Source organism: Balaenoptera physalus (genome assembly GCF_965194825.1).
Source record: "Balaenoptera physalus genome assembly, chromosome: 7".
NCBI classification, from domain to species: domain Eukaryota; kingdom Metazoa; phylum Chordata; class Mammalia; order Artiodactyla; family Balaenopteridae; genus Balaenoptera; species Balaenoptera physalus.
This window is the reverse complement of record NC_138886.1, coordinates 112783594-112806102: the sequence shown is the minus strand read 5'-3', so window position 1 is coordinate 112806102 and position 22509 is coordinate 112783594. Positions and strand designations below refer to the sequence as shown.

The window sequence follows — 22509 nt, the reverse complement described above, 5'->3', positions numbered from 1 at the left end:
AGTCCCTGTTTGCTTGTCTGTCTTTCTGATGCTAAAGGTCTCTAAGCAAGTCCTTGCTGTGCTGTGACTGTGACTATCATTTTTGCCAGAGGCAGCTCAGATCACGGGCAAAAAAGCATGTGAAAGAATGAAAGATGTCCTCAGAAGAGGGCTGGACCAGCAGGTGGCCGAGGGCATGTTCGAACGGGCTCAAGAAAGGATGCAGCACCAATTTCACCAGCTGAAGGTATTTGACATCCATGGTTTGAATTCCAGTCCGAAAGAGGCTCCTGGGGGAGCACAGGAAGCAGGTACAGAAGACAGAAGAAGCTGTAGTTGTTTGGGCCCAAATAGAGCCGGATGCCTTCTGTAGAGAGGGCCCAACCGATGGCCATAATGCTGGGGAGGAGGCCAGCCTCCACTGCCACCACATGCTGGCTCGGGCTTCTCTCTGAGGCCGTGGCTTCAGAAATGCAGCCCCTCCAGCTCTCTCCTGCCTCTTTCCTCTTTACTGAGTCATCACTAGGACAACTGTAATATCTAGAGGGGATCCTAAGCTCTTCACAAACATGAGTTCATTGAATCCCCAGCAAGTCTGTGAACTATACTATTATTGTTCCCATTTTACAGATGAGAAAACTGAGGCAGAGAGAGGTGTATCAAGAGGTCACACAGCTAGTAAGTTACAGAGCGGGTATTTGGGACCAGGTAGCCTGGCTCCGGCAATAGCATAATCTTAAGACAGATTTTTTTTTTTAAATGAGGGAAAATGACTTGTCTACATTAAATACCAACAGATAAATGCCAGTCAACTATTATAGGTCAGTCCGTTACAGTCCCTGGCATAGATTTAGGTGTGACGCTGTGTATCTCAGAAGACAGTTCCTAACAGTTTCCTCAAACCTAAGTGCTTCTGTCAAGTACGCTTGGACGATCTTATCCCAGCCCTGGGTCTCTTAGCTTGCCAACCCCTCCCCAAGTAATATAAATTCTTTGTTTTAGTCCAAGGTACTGCTGGCTGCACCCCCCCACCCGGGCCCCAAGCCAATAAGGTTTCCAAATTCATCAGCCTCAGTCCAGGCTTAGCTGACTCTCTCCCAACCTCCTGAGGACCCCGGCTCCTTGCTATTTCCGTCCACCTCTGAACCAGCCTGCTTCCTAAAACCTGCTTCTGCACAACCTCCTCTCCCCGCATCACCACGGTTTTGGAAAATACCTTTCTCCACAATACAAGGCATGTAATATCTCTTGGACCAGGCTAAGAGGTATCTCATTTACCAGGCGTGGTTTAGTTTCCGTCATTTAACCTATTACCACTGACTACAAATACTTGCAGAAAATTTGCCAAACTCTACAGCCGCCAATCCCCACCGAATGTATAAAAACCGGCCCTTAAGGTGCCCAAGAAAACAATTCCTCTGAAAAATGATTAGCACGTTGAGCATGTACAAATGTATCTTAAATGACAGCAATGCAGGAAGGTGAAACTAGGCAAGACCACAGAGGGTTCCCATTCTCTGATCTCACAAACAAGGAAGCTGAGGCCAAGGGCCTGAGGTACTAGCACAAGGTTCACAGATGCAGCCGAGATTAGAGCTTTGGGTTCCCGGCCTGGTGCATTGAAGAAAAGACCATAAGACTTGGAGTCAGGAGATGCAGGTTCAAAACTAGGCTCTGTCAGGCTAGTGGAGAGTCCAGTGCTTTTCAAAGGGAGGCAAGTGATGCTTAGAAGAGGAAAACTGGTTTTAGTTGATAGAACGACTGAGAGTGGCAAGAAGACATTTCTCAGGTAGTTGGAAAGTTATATATTAATGGTGTATTATGAAAAGCAGGAGGTCAACAAACATTTACGCAGTGACTAAATGCATGATAGGACAATGGGACGGTGACCCTCGCTTTGCCTCTTTTTCTGTCTCTGCCGTGGCTGTTCTCCCCCCACCATGGCTCTGTGCATCCTCATTACTCCTGATTCGGTCATTCAGCATCAGAGGTACAATTTCCATGAGTCTAGGAAAGGAGATGCAAAGGCAGGTGGGGCCCCTCCGTAATGCTGTCCTGATGACTCTGGTCACCCAGGGTATTCTCAAGTGGTCCACCCTTGGACCTGACTTTTTGAAAAAGTTGCCAAAAGGCAACCCCAGTCGCTAACACTCTCTGGCTGGGGGATTGGGTGGGGTCCCTTTCATGAGATTCCTTTCCCTGAGGCTGTGCCCTCCTAACAGAATGACCGTCCTTTGTCGTGTAGAATGGAATCACGGAGAAGGTGAAGGGCAGTATCACCACCATGCTGACCCTTGCTTCGTCCCAGGGGGATGGGCTCTACAAGGAGCTTGCAGGTAAATACATGCGACCTTTGCATAAAGGGTGATGATGCCGACGCCCTTACCCCCCAAACTGCGGTTGCTCGTTGCTGGATTTAAAGAAAGTAAGTTAGGAAGAGTTTCGAGGGCAAGGCATGGAGGTGATGAGGACGATTATGACCGCCGCCCCCTTTGCTGAGCAGCCAGCTGAGACCGAGCGTTACATTCGGGTTTTGTGTACAGTGTCTCACCACATTCTTGCGTCCACCCTCAGGGGCAGGCACTCTTGCTCCATTTTGCAGACGCAGAAGCAGAAACTTAGATAATGCGCCGAGGAGCCATAGCTGGAAAGCGGCAAATTCAAACCCATTCCTCTGTCCTGGTGTCTCCATAAACCCGTCCTTTTAGATTGATATCTTCCCATGAGAAGCCTCATTTGCTGGTTGTGGTGGAGAAGGTTTGTTTTCACCCACCAGGAAGCTGGGGAATGCAGCACCAGGGTGCATGTGGTACAGGCAACCATCTCCCCTTCACACCATGGGCTCCACCAGGTCCCCTGGTGTAAACCGGAAAGTGTAAGCTGGTGCAGACAGCAACTGGGCAATTTCTAGCAAAATTTAAAATGTGCACGTCCTTTGGCCCAGCAATCCTTCTTCTAGGCATTTATCCTCTGATATCCTCATACACGGCAGAGTGGCACGTGCACAGGGTTATTCAGGGTAGCATTGTTCATGGGGTCAGGACCTCAAAGATCCATCCATAGACTTAGGGGTCGTGACGGTTAAGCTCACTTAGCTACACCACTAGTAGAGGACCTCGCAACTGGTTAAAAAAAAAAAGCAGCTTTATATGTAGCTGTAAGAAACAAGCTCCAAGATATATTGTAAAGTAAAAAAAAAAAAAGCATGTAATGTGTTGCCATTTGTGAGAGAAAAAAAAGGAAAAGCATATGTACGTGTCTGTATATGCAGAAAAATCTCCATGGGCTACACAGGAACTGGTCACACTGGTTGCCTCTAAGGAGGGGAACTGGAGCCTGGAGAATGGGGAGGGCGGAGACTCGCTTTGCACTGGGTCTTTTAGGTTTTAAACTGTGTGCACAGTTGCCTGCTGGGAAAAAAAAAGAGCTGCTGCCTTTGCTGAGTCCATCAGGGTGAAAGTGGTCAGAGCTATTTCCAAAGAAAAAGCCACAATTTCCGCTCCTGAAGATCTGTCCTGCACTTACGTATTTCTTTGGAAATCATCGTTCTCTCCCAATTCTGGCTGGTGAGACGGCCGTCTAACCTGTTTCTAATGGTCTCCGCGAAGGAGATACGACACCCTTGCACTGCAATTTATTGGTCTTTCCCATGACCATCTGTCTTGAACCTGTTTTAAGATTAGAGTCACCCAATCGTGTCTTCTTTTAAGAACCCCCCCTCGAAATGGTCAAAGGTCTTCCGACTCTCCAGGTCTCACAGACAGAAAATGTTCCCCTGAGTTTGATGTAAATTACTCTTGCCACAATTTAAGACCATCTCCTTTTCTTCCCATTACCAGTGAATATACACTATGTAGGGAGTACTGTGCCAGGTACCAAAGAGGTCTGAAACAATGCCTGCTCTGAGTCTTAGCTGGTTGTTAAGACAAGATGTGCAAGACTGTAAATCACAATAGCAGATCATATGCATTCACTCCACAAGAAACTACAGCCCCCTCCTAGGCACTGGGCAGTGTTCTAGGTACTGAGGATACAGCAGTGACCAATACAGACAAAAATCTCTGCCTTCATGGAACTTACAGCCCAGAGGGCAGAAGGTAGGCAGGAAGCAGAATAAATAAAGTGTGTGGCAAGCCAAAGGGCGATACATGCTATGGAGAAAAATAAAGCAAGGAAGGAAAGAGAGAGGTCCTGGAGGAGGGGCCAGGGTGGCCAGGGAAGGTCTCACTGGGAATGTGACATGTAAACAAAAACCTGAGGGAGGGGATGCACTCGGGCACCAGACTGTTATTCCCACAGTGCAGAAGACAGTGGTTATTCAGGGCTGGGACACTGGGGTAGCTTCAAGTAAGCTGGGCCCTAGAATGGAGCCTGGAAGGATAAATACGATTTAAGAGGCAATGAGGAAATGGGAGACCTTCTAGACTCAGGAGAAAGACAAATAGACTCAGGGTTCTGACTCCCTTCTTGGTCAAGGTCTTGGCTCCCATCACTGGCCAGCTCAGGGTGGGTAAGTCTGAGTCATGATGTGGGGCACATAGAGCCAAGGGCGATTGGAGAGGCTTTCAGGAGCAATGCCAGAGCCAACCCCAAGGTCAGTCTGAAGTGTCCCTTCAAAGAGGACTGTGTCAGGGTTCTCCAGAGAAACAGAACCAATAGAATGTACACATATGTCCATATATATATATATATATATATATATATATATATATATATATAGGAAGAGATCATTTTAAGGGATTGGCTCATGCAACTATGGCAGTTTTGTGCATCCAAAATCTGATAAGGGAGGCCAGCAGGCTGGAGATACAAGAAGGACTTGCAGTTCAAGTCCAAAAACAGTCTGCTGGAGAACCAGGAAAAGCTGACATTGCAGATGAAGTCTGAAAGCAGTCTGCTGGAGAATTCCCTCTTGCTCAGGGGAGACCAGCCTTTTGTTTTAGTCAGACCTTCATCTGATTAGATGAGGCCCACCCACATTGTGGAGGGCAATCTGCTTTACTCAGAGTACACTGATTTAACTGTAAAGCTCATCCAAAAATATACTGACAGAAACATCCAGAATAATGTTTGACCAAGTATCTGGGTACCACAGCTCAGACAAGTGGACACATAAAATTAACCATCGAAAGGATACCACTTGATTGCAGATCATGGGCTAAAAACCTGAGATGCCAGAAATAAGAGCAAATTCACTTAGAACGGGGACAGCTGTGGGGAGAGAGATCGGAGAAGGAGAGAGATGCCTGGAAAAGACTTGGGGGAGGTTTTGTGTGGGGTGTGCTTTGTATCTCCTTCCACTGAGCACTTATGAGGCCTTTGTAAAGACTCAGTGATTTCCCAGACCTTTTTTGTGGGTAGGTTTGTGTTTATTTTCAAGGTGCCCCCTATGCTGAGATAAGCCTTAAGGTAAGAGCAAGAATGCCTGGTTTGATCGAGCTATTTGTAAAACATATTGACTGGACTGTCTGATCGCTAAGCTCCATTCTCAAGCTCACATCCTGGGACAGGGGACCGAGGTCAGAACAGGATTCTTGGGGGATTTGTTTTCTGGGGACGTTTCTGAAAAGGACTAACTCCTAATGCTTGCTTTCTGCTCTTCTGTAGATGTCAAAAGTGAATACAAGGAGATGGAGAAGCTGCACAGGAGCCTGAGGGAGGTTGCTGAGAATGCACTGCTGCGTCGGGGCATGCAAGATTTCCTTCTGAGGATGTCCCCCAGCAAATCTGGCCCCCCCAAAACATAGATTTAATTCTTGGGGCTTAGCACCATGGAGTACAAACCTGGAGGCAAATAATCAGATTTACTACTGTTTGTTAAAACCTAATAAAGAACACCTTCCAACTTTGGGGGCTTTATAGACAACTCAGTATATTGTTACTTCTGTCATAAGCTGAGTACGGAACAACATCATTTCATTTTTCTACTATTGCCAGAAAGAGTCATCTTGAAACCCTCACGAAGGTCTAAAGCTTTAGGGACAAGAAACTTGCGCTTTACTGGAGAAAAATATCTAAACAGCAAAACACTTATATGTGGAATCTAAAATATGATACAAATGAACTTATTTATGAAACAGAAACAGACTCACAGACAGAAAACAAACGTATGGTTACCAAAGGGGAAACGGGGTGGGGAGGGATACATTAGGAGTTTGAGATTAGCAGATACAAAGTACTATATGTAAAAAGGATAAACAACAAGGTCCTACTGTATAGTACAGGGAGCTATATTCAATGTCTTGTAATAAACTATAATAGAAAGAATATGAAAAAGAATATATATATATGTAACTGAATTGCTTTACTGTACAACAGAAACTAACAAAACATTGTAAATCAACTATAGTTTAATAAAAAGCAAAAACCAAAAACAAACATTGAAAAACTTAAATATTGTGGGAAAAAATTTCAAAATAAAGCTTTAGGGACCCAATTCTATTTGCCATTTTAATACTGATGAGACTTTTGGGTAAGGAGGTAACATAGTGCCATGGAAACAACATGGGTTGTTCTGTGGGTTGAGAGCCAGACAGATAAGAGACCTGGCTTTACCACTTCTCAGGATTGTTGTCTAAAACGAGCACTTCTCAAACATTTTGATCTCAGGACCCCACTCTTAAAAATTATTGAGAACCTTAAAGAGCTTTTTTGATGTGGGTTATATCGGTTGATATATACTACACTCAAAACCAAGAAAAATTGTAAATAATTATTTACTAATTCATTTTAAGATGACAATAATAAACCCACTACATGCTTTCATAAATAACATATTTTTATGAAAAAAACTTTTCAAAAAACTTTAGTGAAGAAGAGTGGCATTATTTTACACTTTTACAAATCTCTTTATTCTCTGGCTTAATAGAAGACAGCTGGATTCCCTTATCTGTCTCTGCATTCAATCTGTTGCAATCTTTTTGGACAATGAATATGAAAAAAATACAGTCTCACAGATACAGAGATGGAATACGGAAGAGTCTTTTAATAGACTCTTAGGTCATTTCTGGATATTCTTCTTTGATACTACAGTCTTGACAAATGGTAGTTTCTTAAAGGTTAGTTGCAGTGTGGAATCTGAAATCATATTGGTGAATTTTTTTTATATCCTGTTACATTAAAATACATTTCTATCTCATATTCTGAATGTATCTTTTACCAATTGTGGTGTCAGGCATTGGTCATTTTGAAAACAGTCATTCACTGGGTTAAGCAGATCCTCCAAATGTTGACATTTCACTATATAATACTAAAAATCATATTTGTTGATATCTCCACCAACTTCACCAGGAAAGTTTTGAAGTATTGGGAATCTGTCAAGCTCGTGGTGGAAGATACAAGTTTTATAAATACCCATTTTCCCCTAAAAGCTCAGCTTATCATTGGCAACAAATACTGTCAGTTGTTTTCTTTGAAGTGATAGTTTCATTTTGTTCATTTTCAAGAAAATGTCCACCATATAACTAACCATGATTAACCATAGTTCGTCTGTCAAATGCCATTTCAAACAAAAATGATGTTCCATGAAAATACTGTCAAGTTCAACTCACAACTGAACCATACAAGTGCTTTTCTTTGAGGCAGTAGAAGGGCTTTAAGTGTACTCCCCATTCTGTCACATAAATTGACATCTACTTAAGGGTCAATAATGAATAGAATTAATAACATAATATTTCACTAAGAACATTTTAAAGTGAAACTGGCCTTTTTTTTTTTAACTGCAAGTGCAGAATAGTGAGAAATACAATAGTTACTAGAATAGTTTGGTGGCATTGCCTTGGTTCATGCTAAGGTGCAAGTGCTTTTACTACCTTTGTTTTTAAACCTTCCATGTAAGGGTCAACATGGTAAAAAGAAAAAGACAAAAAACGTCCTAATTCTAGTATAAAAATATTTTGACCTACCAGACCCCAGAAATATTTCAAGAACCCCTGAGAACCACTGTTTTAGACAAATCATTTAAACTCCCTCAGCTTCAGGCTATTTATCTGTAAAATATGATAACAGTAATACCTACCTTGGAACTACTAGGGGTGTCAGGAAGTTTAAAACAATGCTTTCAAGAATGCTTTTGACACACTGTACCCAAGAGTACTTGATAAATGGTTATTATTTGGGGGCAGAACAGAAGTAGCATGGTTTAATGGCTTGTTTATTGGGATACTTGGCTAATCCCAGCTCTTCCCACTACTAATATGACTTTTGACAATTCCTTAACATCTCTCAGATTTCATTTTCTCATATACCAAATGAGGGAGATTAACTGGATGGTTTTTAAATCTTTTGCGTCTTTAAAATTCTAGGATATTTAAATTCTTCCCTTCTTATTTTGGTGAGGTTTTTTTCCCCCTGAGTAAGATAAAAAATGATTCATCCATGTAGGTGGGTCTCAGTGCTTCCTTTTCATTTTAAAATTCTAAACACATACAGTTCCATTGCAGTTTGCATAGTTTCACTTTTTATATTTCAAGTGAGGAATGTGGATGACTTCTACTTCCAGCCATGCTTGAGTAACAGGGACCAGATTTACCCTCTGGCCTTAAGCCACTAAAAAAAAAAAACCAAGCAAGATTTATGAAACAACGGTTTTCAGGTAGGAGAAAATAATAGTGCAGGACAAGGATCCCTGCCAGAAGGGAGACAAAAAAGATGGGCCCTACAATTGCCCATTCTGCTGCCTGAATAGAGTTTCCAGGCCACAGTACAGGAAGGGAGAACCCAAACAGAGCCTCAGGTCTCCCTGAGTTGAGACAGAGTTCAGAGTTTGGCGAGTCCAAGGTGGTTAGAATTCACAGGGTGGAGTACCATGAAGAAAAAAGATGTACAGAGAGAAAGCTCCAGAGGTATGAAGCAGGTTTCCCTTGAATCTTAACTGAGTACTGACTAGCACATGCAAGTGCCAAGAAAGAACCACTGGAAAGGAGCATGCAGAAAAATACCTAAATCTCACATCAAGCTAGGGGCAGCGTTGGTGGAAAGACCTTCATACACATGGGGTGTCAAGTAGAGTTCTCAGAAGAATATTGCCTTAATATTGGAGCCAAAATAGTCCCAGATTAAAGGTTGTTGTGCACCCACCTAACAAAGTTTAAAAACAAGCTTCAGAAGGATCAAACTGTTTTCAAATAACTCATCCCAAAACAAAACATGAAAGCATTTAAAGGAATAAAAAATTCCAGCACCCAACAATGGAAATGTCACAAGGTATGACATCAAAACAAAAATTACCAGGTATGCAAGGAAGCAGGGAAATATGACCCACAGTGAAGAGAAAAATCAGTAGAAGCAGACCCAGAAATGACACAGGTGACAGAATTAGTAGACAAGGATATTAAAATGGCTATTATAAATTTACTCCAAATGCTCAAGAAGATAGGATAAAACATAAACACAATGAGGAGAGAAATGAAAGAAATGAAAAAGACCCAAATTGAACTTCTCGAGATAAAAAAATTCAATGTTCAGCTGGAATTAACAGCAGAATAGATGCTTTTTTTAAAAAAAAGGATTACTTTTTTAAAAAGGTTAATATGTGAGGTGATGGATGTGCTAGTTAATTAACTTGATGGGGGAAATCCTTTTACAATGTATATGTATATCAAATCATACCAAATCATCATGTTGTACTCTTTAAATATCTTACAATTTTATTTGTCAATTTTACCTCAATAAAGCTGAAAAAAAAAAGAAAAGAATACTGAGCCTGAAGACAGCATAACAGAATATAGTCAAAATGAAACACAGAGAGGAAAAAAACTGAAGAAAAAAAAAGATCCGAGTATCAGTGAATTATGAGACATCATAAAGCAACCTAAAATATGTGTTACTGGAATCACAGAAGGATAGGAAAGAGATGCAGATATGGAAAAAAAAAAACATTTAAAAGCACAATAGCTGAGAATTTCCCAAACTTTATAGACACTATAAACTTAAAGATTCAAGATGCTAAGTGAATCCCATGCACAAGAAAACAGGAAAATCTCACCAAGACACACCATAAAAAATTGCTAAAAACCAGTGATGAAGAGAAAATCATAAAACCAGTGAGAGGGGGAAGATATTAAACACAGAGGAATAAAGATAAGAATGACAGCAGACTTCTCATCAAAGGCAATGCAATCCAGAAGAGAGAGAAATGATCTCTTTAAAGAACAGAAAGGACAAACAAAACAAAACCATTAACCGAGAATTCTACACCCAGTAAAAACATTTTTCAAAAGCCAGGTGATACAGACTTTGTCAGACATACAAAAGCTGAATGAATTCATTACCAGAAGATTCATATTATAAGAAATGTTAATAGATAACTAATAAGAACCTACTGTATAGCACAGGGAACCTGACTCAATACTCTGTAATGACCTATGTGGGAAAAAAAATCTAAAAAAGAGTGGATATATGTATATGTATAACTGATTCACTTTGCTGTACAGCAGAAACAAACACAACATTGTAAATCAACTATATTCCAATAAAAATTAATTTTAAAAAAGAGGACTTCCCTGGTGGCGCAGTGGTTAAGAGTCCACCTGCCAATGCAGGGGACATGGATTCGATCCCTCATCTGGGAAGATCCTACATGCCGTGGAGCAACTAAGCCTGTGTGCCACAACTACTGAGCCTGCACTCTAGAGCCAAGCCACAACTACTGAGCCCTCATGCCACAACTACTGAAGCCCACATGCCTAGAGCCCATGCTCCGCAACAAGAGAAGCCACCACAATGAGAAGCACGTGCACTGCAATGAACAGTAGCCCCCACGCACTGCAACTAGAGAAAGCCCGTGTGCAGCAACAAAGACCCAAAGCAGCCAAAAATAAACAAATAAAATAAATACATTAAAAAAAAAGAAATGTTAAAGAATGTCCTTCATTCAGAAGGATAATGGTACCAGATGGAATTTTTGATCTTCACAGAGAAATGAAGTACACTGAAATAGTAAATGTGTGGGTAAATATATAAGACTTTCTCACTTTTCTTTCATCTCTGAAAGATTTAAAATATTGTTTAAAACAAAAAGAACAACAATGTATCACAGGGTTTATAATATGTAGAAGTAAAATGTATCAGTATGACAATAGAACAAGGCCAGAAAAGGAGAAATGGAATATATTTTTGTAAGGATTTTATATCTAAAGTGATATAATATTACTTGAAGATAGAGTGTGATAAGTTAAAGATGTATACTATAAACCCAAGAGTAATTACTAGAAACACAGAAGAAAGATATATCTAATAAGCCACTAAAGGCAGTAAAACGGAATATTAAAAATACTTGAATAATCCTAAAAAAGGGAGGAAAATGAGCAAAGGAACAAATAAAAGATGGTAAAATAGAAACATATAGCCAGATGGTAGATTTAAACCCAACCACATAAATAATTACATTAAATGTAAATGACCTAAAACACTAATTAAAAGGCAGAGATTACCAGATTGGATTGAAAAAAGCAAGATCCAACTACGTGTTGTCTACAAGAAACACACTTTATTTGTTTATTTTATTACTCACTAGATTACTGATTTATTAAAAAAGGATACAAATCAATAGCCAAATGAAGAGATATATAGGGCAAGGTCCTGAATAATGGAGCTTATGTCCTTGTAGGGTATGGGGCCTGGCATGGTGGCAAATGGAAGTATGATTCACCATCATGAAGCTCTCAGAAAGGGGAAGAAACCCACTTTAAATATAAAGACACAAGTAGGTTGAAAGTAAAAAGATAGAAAATATATACTTCAAATCCTAATATAAAGTTAGAGTTGCTATATTAATATCAGACAAAGTATTGATTTCAGAGATAAAGAGAGTCATTGAACAGTGACATAATGGTTAATTCATCAAGAGTATATAACAATCCTAATTGTACACCACAAACAGTTTCAAAGTACATGAAGCAAAAGCTGATAGACCTCAAAAGAGAAAAAGCCAAATCCACAATTACATTTGGATATTTCAATACCCCCTCTTGTTAGTTGATAGAACAAGTAGAGAAACTCAGAAACGATATAGAATACTTGAATAACATATCAACCAACCTTATAAATTGATATTTATAGAACATTCTACTCAACGGCATCAGAGTACACATTTATTTTGGTGTACTTGGAACATTTACCAAGACAGACCCTATCCTGATCCACAAAACAAGTCCCAATAAGTTTAAAAGTATTGAAATCATACAGAGTTTATTCCCTGACCACAGTGGAATTAAATTAGAAATCAATAACAGAAAGAAATCTGGAAAATCTCCAAATATTTGGAAAGTAAACAACACACTTCTAAATAACCTCTGCAAAGTGAGGTCTGCAGACTAACATCTTGTTGGATTTATATCTCTCTCCTCCAAATCTTAGTTTTTCCCAAATAAAATTACCTCGCTGCTAACAGGAGGTGTAGAGTTGACTCCAGCCAAAGCTTAGAAAGTTAGTCGGAGCTGGCACTGGCAGTGAGGCTGTTTGTTAACTGCCTAAAGAACATAACCAAGAGCTGTCTGTTAGGAAGGCACTTAGCTGGCAGAGCAGAACAAATGGGGAAGAAGCTGGGGCAGAGTTTTGAGTCCTGGCTGATACTAACAAGAATCCAGGAGAGAAGGTCAGAACAGATGCCAGAAAGAAAGGGAAAGCTTACACAAAGCTTACACACGAAGGGTGGAATCAAGAGGAATACAGGAGATTCAGGAGCAAGAGCTGCTGGTTCAGGTGGTTAATGTCGGGAGCAAGAGTCTTTCATTTGCACCAGTCAGAATGGACATGATTAAAAAGTCTACAAATAATAAATGCTGGAGAGGGTGTGGAGAAAAGTGAACCATCCTACACTGTTGGTGGGAATGTAAATTGGTGCAGCCACTATGGAGAACAGTATGGAGGTTCCTCAAAAAACTAAAAATAGAGTTGCCAAATGATCCAGCAATCCCACTTCTGGGCATATATCCAGAAAAAACGAAAACCCTAATTCTAAAAGATACATGCACCCCAATGTTCATAGCAGCATTATTTACAATAGCCAAGACATGGAAGCAGCCTAAATGTCCAACAGATGAACGGATAAAGAAGATGTGGTATATATATACAATAGAATACTACTCAGCCATAAAAAACAATGAAATAATGTCACTTAGAGCAACATGGATGGACCTAGAGATTATCATACTAAGTGAAGTAAGTCAGAAAGAGAAAGGCAAATGCCATATGATATCACTTATATGTGGAATCTAAAATATGAAACAGGGACTTCCCTGGTGGCACAGTGGTTAAGAATCTGCCTGCCAATGCAGGGGACATGTGTTCGAGCACTGGTCTGGGAAGATCCCACATGCTGTGGAGCATCTAAGCCCATGAGCCACAACTACTAAAGCCCATGCGCCTAGAGCCTGTGCTCCACAACAAGAGAAGCCACCGCAATGAGAAGCCCGTGCACTGCAATGAAGAGTAGTCCCGCTCGCTGCAACTAGAGAAAGCCTGCACACAGCAGTGAAGTTCCAATGCAGCCATAAATAAATAAATAAATAAACAAATAAAATAAAATAAAATATGACACAAATGAACCTATGAAGCAGAATCGCAGACATAGAGAACAGACTGGTGGTTGCAAGGGGGGAAAGGGGGTGGGGGAGGGATAAATTAAGAGTTTGGGGTTAGCAGATACACACTACTATATATAAAATAAATTTAAAAAGGACCTACTGTATAGCACAGAGAACTATATTCAATATCCTGTAATAAACCATAATGGAAAAGAATATGAAAAAAGAATATATATATGTATAAATGAATCACTGTGCTGTACACCAGAAGCAAACACAACATTGTAAATCAACTATACTTCAATTTAAAAAAAAAGTCTTTCGTTTGGTCCTTAGTCTAGCCCACGGGCTCCATCAAGGTTCTAAGTCACAGCTGATCCATCTTCCCAGGAAATGGGACACTGGCTAGAGTTGGGCAGGATGCTACCATCAGAAACAGCAAGACTGGGGTTCAAGCCAGGCCTTGATTCTACAGGAGACCAGGGGAGAAGTTACATTGCTCAGAAGACTGGGAGGTGGGCAGGGAAAACAACGGTTTTTGAAAACACAGCTTTAAATGCCACACAGTATTCTGATGTATAGATGTACTACCCTTTATTTTCCTATGGTTGGACATTTATATGGTGCTGTTTTTCTCCATTGCAAATAATATAGTAGGGATATTCTTATACAGATATCTCTGTCTCCATCTCTGATTTTTATCTTCAGGATGAATTTTTAAGAATTCCATTACAGGATCTGAGTATAAGAGCATTTTAAAGTCTCAAATATTTTCAAGAAACACTGCTTACTAGCAGGAATGAGAATTCCTGTGATACCATTTTTTTTAAACCAAAAATGAATATTATTCTTTCCTGCAGTAGGTCCATGGGATCAGATTTATAATATTACTGCCTTGTACTGCTTGGGTTGACATTTTTCTTTTTACTTTGAAGGAATTTCAAACTCAGAAAAGTTGCAATAGTACAAAGAACTCCCATCTACCGTGTATCAACTTGCCAACATTTTATAACATTTGCTTTACCATTCTTTATGAATGTATGTGTGTGTGCTTGTGCACATACCTGTCTCAACTATTCCAAAGGAGTTGTGTATATCATGTCCCTTCACCCCCTAATATTGTAGTGTATTCCATAAAAACAAGTATGTTCTCTTACATAACCCCAGTATAATGACCAAATTCAGGAAATTCAAAATCAGTATAATACTATCACCTTATCCACAGTCTACGTTCAAATTTCATCAATTGTCCAGTTGGCTTATAAAGCAATACTTTTCGGTATAGCATCCAACCCAGGACAAAGTACTTCATTAGATTCCTTTAATCTCAGACATATTTGAGGAATACAGGCCATGTGTTTTATAAAATGTGGGTTTGTCTGATGTCTCTTCATGATCAGAATTAGATATCTTTGGCTAAAAACAACCGCTTAAGTACCTCATCCTTTTTAATGAACAGAGTCGGAATTCACTGCTGACCTGTTGACAATGAGGGAGGAATCTGGAAACTAAAAGCAGATACAAGTCTAGAAGCGGGTCCCTCACTTTCTGTCCTGCAGGGCGGTCCTCACTAGCCCATGGGGGTGAGTGTGTAGGGTAGGGAGGTTGAGGAGGACTGGGAATAAGCCTCCCAGTCTCTTAGACCTGGAATGTCATCTGCCCATGGCTGCTGGTGACCAGGAGGCATTGCCAAGATACTTTCACAATGTGGAGCAGGAGCGGGGAGAAGGCAGTGGACCCTCAGCTCCATTTCAGCCTGTGGGCTTCAGGAGGCAATACCTTCCTTTCTCAAGCTTCCCTGACTCTCCAGATCGGCTGAACCCCTGAAGCGCAGGGCGCATCTCAGAGCACAGCAGTGGGGGTGACAAAAGGCATGACCTTTGCCACTAAGCAGAGGAGCCTGCCAGGCTGAGACCACTAGCAGCTCCCTGTCTCCTGACCTCCCTTGGTCTCTCCTCCTCATGTTCATTTTCCAGCAGCCCACTTTGGGCCCCACACATCCTCCTTTGGGAATTCCTCCCTTTTCTATCTTCTGGTGAAAGCTCCAGAGCTCATGGCCAAAGCCTTTTATAAATATAAAACTGAATCACTTTGCTGTACACCTGAAACTAATGCAACATTGTAAATAAACTATATGTCAATAAATTTTTTTTTAAGTTTAAAAAAATGTTTCACTGATAAATGACATAAGGGAATGTGTTGTTTGTGGAGCACTTCATTACCTGACAACATGGGATAAATGAGGTGTTATTATCAAAATACAACAGCATCAGCATTTCCGTGTCAAGGAGAGAATTGAGAAGAGACCTCTCATTTTCTCTGAAAGCATCATACCACGCGCAGTGTGTGTTACCAATTTACTTTCAGTTCTTCTGTTTCTTTTGCTTTTCGCTCCATTCCAATTGAATTACCCAGAAAATTACGAATGTGTGCTGGTTTATTTTCTTCTTTCTAACTACCATGTCATAGCTCAGTATATCTTCCCTTCTCCCAGCCACATGGTTTAATCTGATTAGGGATAAAGAGAAAATTGATAACAAGCCATGAAATCTGGATGAGACTGTGTTCTAGACACCCTCTGTAATAAGAACCACTTTAAATTTCTATTTTAAAATCTTGCTGCCTAGTCTTTATACAAGTCTTTTCATTTATTTTTCCCTCTGGCAGAAACATGTGGGTTCTTGCTGCTGGAAAGGGGACAAGTTATGTGACTGTGGTCTTTGTCTTTTGGCATCACATGGAGAAAAAGGCAGATTTTACTTTGAGTGAGAAGATGAGAAAAGGCAGTATAGACAGGTAGAAAGAAAGCTGATGACCGCTGATTGGCGCCCTCTCTCTCTCTCTCTCTGTCTCTCTGTCTCTCTGAAGTCAAAACCTGTAGTAGAAAGTTTTAAAAAACCTGGTAGAATTGTTGAAACTCTGAAACTACCTGTGTCTTAGAAACAGTTCAGGGTGACTGAAACATTCCTACTCAAGTCCAGATTGGGCAGAGCCAACATTAGGTAGCAATAATTGAGGACAATTAAGGACTATATTTAGGCATGTACTTCTTTACGTCTTACTGAGACTGTTCAATTTTTATTATTTTGATAATGACATTTATTTACACTATTTGAGTGAGTATAATAAAGGGGCTCAAAGAACTCAGGAGAAGAAAGGATGAACAGAGTGAGAAATTAGAAGTTTTTAACAAAGAGTTAGAAAATATAAAGAGGAACCAAACAGAGAGAAGAATACAATAACTGAAATAAAAAATACACTAGAAGGAATCAACAGTAGATTAGATGATACAGAAGAACAGATCAGCACACTGTAAGTCATAGTAGCGGAAATCACTGAAGCTGAAGAAAGAAAAAAGAATAAAAAGAAATGAGGACAATTTAAGAGACTTCTGAGACAACATCAATCATACTAACATTTGCATTATAAGGGTCCCAGAAGGAGAAGACAGTAAGGGGCAGGAAACATATTTGAAGACATAATAGGTGAAAACTTCCTTAACCTGGGAAAGGAAACAGATATCCAAGTCCAGGAAGCACAGAGAGTCCCAAACAGGATCAACCCAAAGAGGACCTCACCAAGACACATTGTAATTAAAATGACAAAAATTAAAGATAAAGAGAGAATATTAAAGCAACAAGGGAAAAGCAACAAGTTACATACAAGGGAACTCCCTTAAGGCAATCAGCTGACTTTTTAGCAGAAACTCTGCAAGGCCAGAAGGGAGTGGCATGATATATTTAAGGTGATGAAAGGGAAACTCTACAACCAAGAATACTCTACCCAGCAAGGCTATCATTCAGATTTGATGGAGAGATCAAAAATTTACAGACAAGCTGAAAGAGTTCAGCTCCACCAAACCAGCTTTATAAGAAAGGTTAAAGGGACTTCCCTTAGCAGAAAAGAAACTAGAAATATGAAACTTATGAAAGGAAAATGCTCATTGGTAAAGGCAAATATACAGTAAAGGTAAAAATCAACCATGTACAAAGCTAGCAGGAAGGTTAAAAGACAAAACATTAAGCATGGGAAGAGGGAAGTAAAAATGTAAGGTTGATAAAATGTGTTTGAACTTAAGAGATCAATAACTTAAAATAATCGTGTATATATATATACATATATATAGATAGATTGCTATATATAAAACTCATGGTAACACAAACAAAAAATCTATAGTAGATACACACACACACACACACAGAGAAAGGAATCTAAACATAACATTAAAGGTAGTTATCAAATCACAAGGGAAGAGAGCAAAAGAAAAAAAAAGGAACAAAGAAGAAAACTACAAAAACAACCCCCAAACAATTAACAACATGGCAATAAGTACATACTTATTAATAATTATTAATACTTTAAATTAAATAGACTAAATGCTCCAAACAAAAGACATATAATGATGAATGGATAAAAAAATAAGATCCATGTATATACTGCCTATAAGAGACACACTTCAGATCTGAAAACATACATAGCCTGAAAGTGGGGGGATGGAAAAATTATTCCATGCAAATGGAAATAAAAAGAAAGCTGGGTTAGCAATACTTATATCAGACAAAATAGACTTTAAAACAAAGACTATAGTAAGAGACAAAGAAGGACATTACATAAAGATAAAGGGATCAATCCAACAAGAAAATATAACAATTTGTAAATATATATGCACACAGCATAGGAGCACCTAAATACATAAAGCAAATATTATCAAATATAAAGGGAGAAATTGACAGCATCACAATTAGAGTAGGGAACTTTAATACCCAACTTACATCAATGAACATATCATCCAGATAGAAAATCAATAAGGAAGCATTGGCCTTAAATGATATATTAGAACAAATGGACTGTATATATACATTCCATCCCAAAGCAGCAGAATACACATTCTCTTCAAGTGCACTTGGAACATTCTTCAGGATAGATCACTTGCTCGGCCACAAGACAAGTCTCAGTAAATCTAAGAAGACTGAAATCTTATCAAGCATCTTTTCCAACTACAATGCTATGAGACTAGAAATCAACTACAAGAAAAAAAACTTCAAAAAACACAAACACATGGAGGTTAAATGATATGCTACTAAACAACCCATGAATCACTGAGGAAATCAAAGAATAAATTTAAAAAATACCTGGAGACAAACGAAAATGAAAACACAATGATCCAAAATCTATGGATGCAGCAAAAGCAGTTCTAAAAGGGAAGTTTATAGAGATAAAAGCCCACCTCAGGAAACAGGAAAAATCTCAATAAACAACCTAAACTTACACCTAAAGAAACTAGAAAAAGAAAAAAAAAACAAAACCCAAAGTTAGCAGAAGGAAAGAAATCATAAAGATCAGAGCAGAAATAAATAAAACAGTGACTGAAGGGGAAAAAAACAAAAGATCAACGAAACTAAGAGCTGGTTCTTTGAAAAGATAAACAAAATTCATAAACCTTTAGTCAGACTCATCAAGAAAAAAAGAAAGAGAGCTCAAATAAGTAAAATCAGAAATGTAAAAGGAGAGGTTACAACCAACACCACAGAAATACAATGGATCATGAGAGATTACTATGAACAATTATACACCAATAAAAGGGATAACCTAAAAGAAAAATGGACATACTTATAGAAAGGTACAATCTCCCAAGACTGAATCAGGAAGAAATAGAAAATAGGAGCAGACCAATTACCAGTAATAAAATTGAATCAGTAATTTTAAAACTCCCAACCCACAAAAGTCCAGGACCAGATGGCTTCACAGGTGAATTCTTCCAAATATTTAGAGAAGAGTTAACACCTTTCCTTCTTAAACTATTCCAAACAAAATTGCAGAGGAAGGAATATTTCCAAATTCATTCTATGAGGCCAGCATCACCATGATACCAAAACCAGACAAAGATATCACAGAAAAAGGAAAATTATAGGCCAATATTACTGATGAACTTAGATGCAAAAATCCTCAACAAAATTTTAGCAAACTGAATTCAACAATACATTAAAAAAATCAGACACCATGATCAAGTGGGAATTAGCCCAGGGATGCAAGGGTGGTTCAATATCTGCAAATCAATCAATGTGATAACCAATTAACAAATTAACAAGAAAAATAAAAGGAATCCAAATTGGAAAGGAAAAAGTAAAATTGTCACTGTTTGCAGATGACAGGATACTATATATAGAATATCCTAAAGATGCCACCAAAACACTACTAGAACTCATCAATGAATTTGGTTGCAAGACGAAAATTAATATACAGAAATCTGTTGCATTCCTATACACTAAAAAGAAACTATCAGAAAGAGAAATTATGAAAATAATCCCACTTACAATAACATTGAAAAGGATAAAATACCTAGGAATAAATCTAATTAAGGAGGTAAAAGACCTGTACTTGGAAAACTGTAAGACACTGATGAAAGAAACTGAAGACAATGCAAACAGATGGAAAGCTATATTGTATTCATGGTCATTTTAACAATAACCATACTACCGAAGGCAACCTACAGTTTCAATGCAATTTCTATCAAAATACCAATGGCATTCTTCACAGAACTAGAACAAATATTCTAAAAATTATATAGAAACACAAAAACCCCAAATAGGCAAAACAATCTTGAGAAAGGACAAAGCTGGAGGTATCATGTGCCCTGATTTCAAACTATACTACAGATCTACAGTAATCAAAACAGTATAGTACTGGCACAAAAACAGACACATGGATCAATGGAACAGAACAGAGAACCCAGAAATGAACCCAGGCATATACAGGCAATTAATGTATGAAAAGGAGGCAAGAATATGCAATGGGGAAAAGATAGCATCTTCAAGTGGTGTTGGGAAAACTAGACAGCTACAAGCAAAAGAATCAAATGGGAATACTCTCTCATACAATGCACAAATATAAATTCAATATGGATTAAAGACTTAAATGTAAGACCTGAAACCATAAAACTTCTAAAAGAAAACATAGGCAGTAAGCTGTTTGACAATGGTCTTAGTAATATTTTTTTGCATATGTCTCTCCAGGTAAGGGAAACAAAAGCCAAAATAAACAAATGGGACTACATCAGACTAAAAGACTTTTTGCACAGCTAAGGAAATATCAACCAAATGAAAAGGCTACCTACCGAATGGGAGAAGATAATCGATATATCCGATAAGGGGTTAATTTCCAAACTATACAAAGAACTCACGCAACTCAACATCAAAAAACCCAAGAAACCCAATTAAAAAATGGACAGAGTGTCTGAGTATACATTTTTCCAAAGAAGACATACACATGGCCAACAGGCACATGGAAAGATCCTCAATGTTACTAGTAATCAGGAAAATGCAAATCAAAACCAGAATGAGATATCACCTCACACCTGTCAGAACGGTATTATAAAAAAGACAACAAATAACAAGTGTTGGCCAGGATGTGGAGAAAAGGGAACCCTCATGCGCTATTGGTGGGAATGTAAATTTGTGCAGCCACTATCGGAAACAAAATGGAAGTTCCTCAAAAGATTACAAATAGACCTACCATACGATCCAGAAATCCTACTCCTGGGTATTTATCTGAGGGAAAACAAAAACACTATTATCGAAAATTATATGCATGCCTATGTTCACTGAAGCATTCTTTACAATAGCCAAGATATGAAAGTAACCTAAATTCCCATCAATAGATGAATGGATAGAAGATGTGGTATACACACACACACACACACACACACACACACACACACACACACACAATGGAATGTTACTTGATCATAAAAAAGAATGAAATCTTACCATTTGTAACAACATGTAACAATATGGATGGATCTAGACGGTATAATGCTAAGTGAAGTAAGTCAGAAGACAGACAAATACTGTATGATTTCACTTATATGTGGAATCTAAAAACAAAACAAATGAACAAACATAACAAAACAGAAACAGAGTTATCGATACAGAGAACAAACAGGTGGTTGCCAGAGGAAACGGGGGCGGGGGGAGGAAAGAAATAGGTGAGGGAGAGTAAGAGGTACAAACTTCCAATTGCAAAATAGATGAGTCACAGATATGAAGTGTTCAGTGTGGGGAATATAGTCAATAACTATGTAATATCTTTGTATGGTGACATAGCCATAAGTATGGTGATCATTTTGGAATGTATAGAAGTATCAAATCAGTATGTTGTATAACAGGAACTAACACAGTGTCGTAGGTCAATTATATTTCGAAAACAAACAAACTCATACAAAAAGAGATCAGATTTGTGGTTACCAGAGGCAGGGAATAGGGAGGGGGAACTGGATAAAGGGGGTCAAAAAGTACAAAGTTCCAGTTATAAGATAAATAAGTACTAGGGATGTCATGCACAACATGATAAATATAATTAACACTGCTGTATGTTATATATGAAAGTTAAGGGAGTAAATCCTAAGAGTTCTCACCACAAGGAAGAAACACTTTTTCTATCTCTTTCATTTTATGTCCATACGAGATGATGGATGTTCACTAAACTTGTTGGGATAATCGTGACATATGTAAGTCAGATCATTATGTTGGACACCTTAAATTTATACAGTGCTGTGTGCCAATTATATCACAATAAAACTGAAACTAAAAAAGAGATTGTATGCACTTTATAGTGCATACAATCTTTACCTTTTAAAAAAGTGTTTCAAGTGCTGCTCTCTTGAGGCATAGAGTTTTAGAAATATTGCTGGTGGACTAATAACCAACAGATCAAATCAGACCCTACACTGTAGGTTCTCCAGCTCCTACGGAAATCTAATTATGCCTGGAAAAGGGAGTGTACACACTCCCTGCTGTAAAATATGCTAGTAAAGACCTCAGCCATAAGACAACCAGATACGCTGCAGATTCTTTTCCAGTGGGGAGAAAATTTTACATTTTCTCCACGGTCTTCTGTTTTCTTCTATCACTTGTCTATAACAAAGTAAGAGAAGAAGTTTTCCAATATGAGCCTAGAAATTGCTCCAATTTCTTCATAGAAATGGAAAATAATGTCTGCTTGGTAA

General features: G+C 38.8%; 1 protein-coding gene across 1 annotated transcript in view; it reads left to right on the top strand.

Moving 5' to 3' along the window:
* NUGGC (nuclear GTPase, germinal center associated) overlaps positions 1–6081 on the top strand; it is a 48201-nt gene extending 42120 nt beyond the window's left edge. Inside the window, exons 14-16 of the mRNA XM_082471423.1 lie at positions 77–226; positions 2225–2315; positions 5587–6081. Coding sequence (XP_082327549.1) covers positions 77–226; positions 2225–2315; positions 5587–5726 — 381 coding nt within the window. The 3' untranslated portion in view covers positions 5727–6081. The remainder of the gene's footprint in view (positions 1–76; positions 227–2224; positions 2316–5586) is intronic.
* The last annotated feature ends 16428 nt before the right edge of the window (positions 6082–22509 follow it).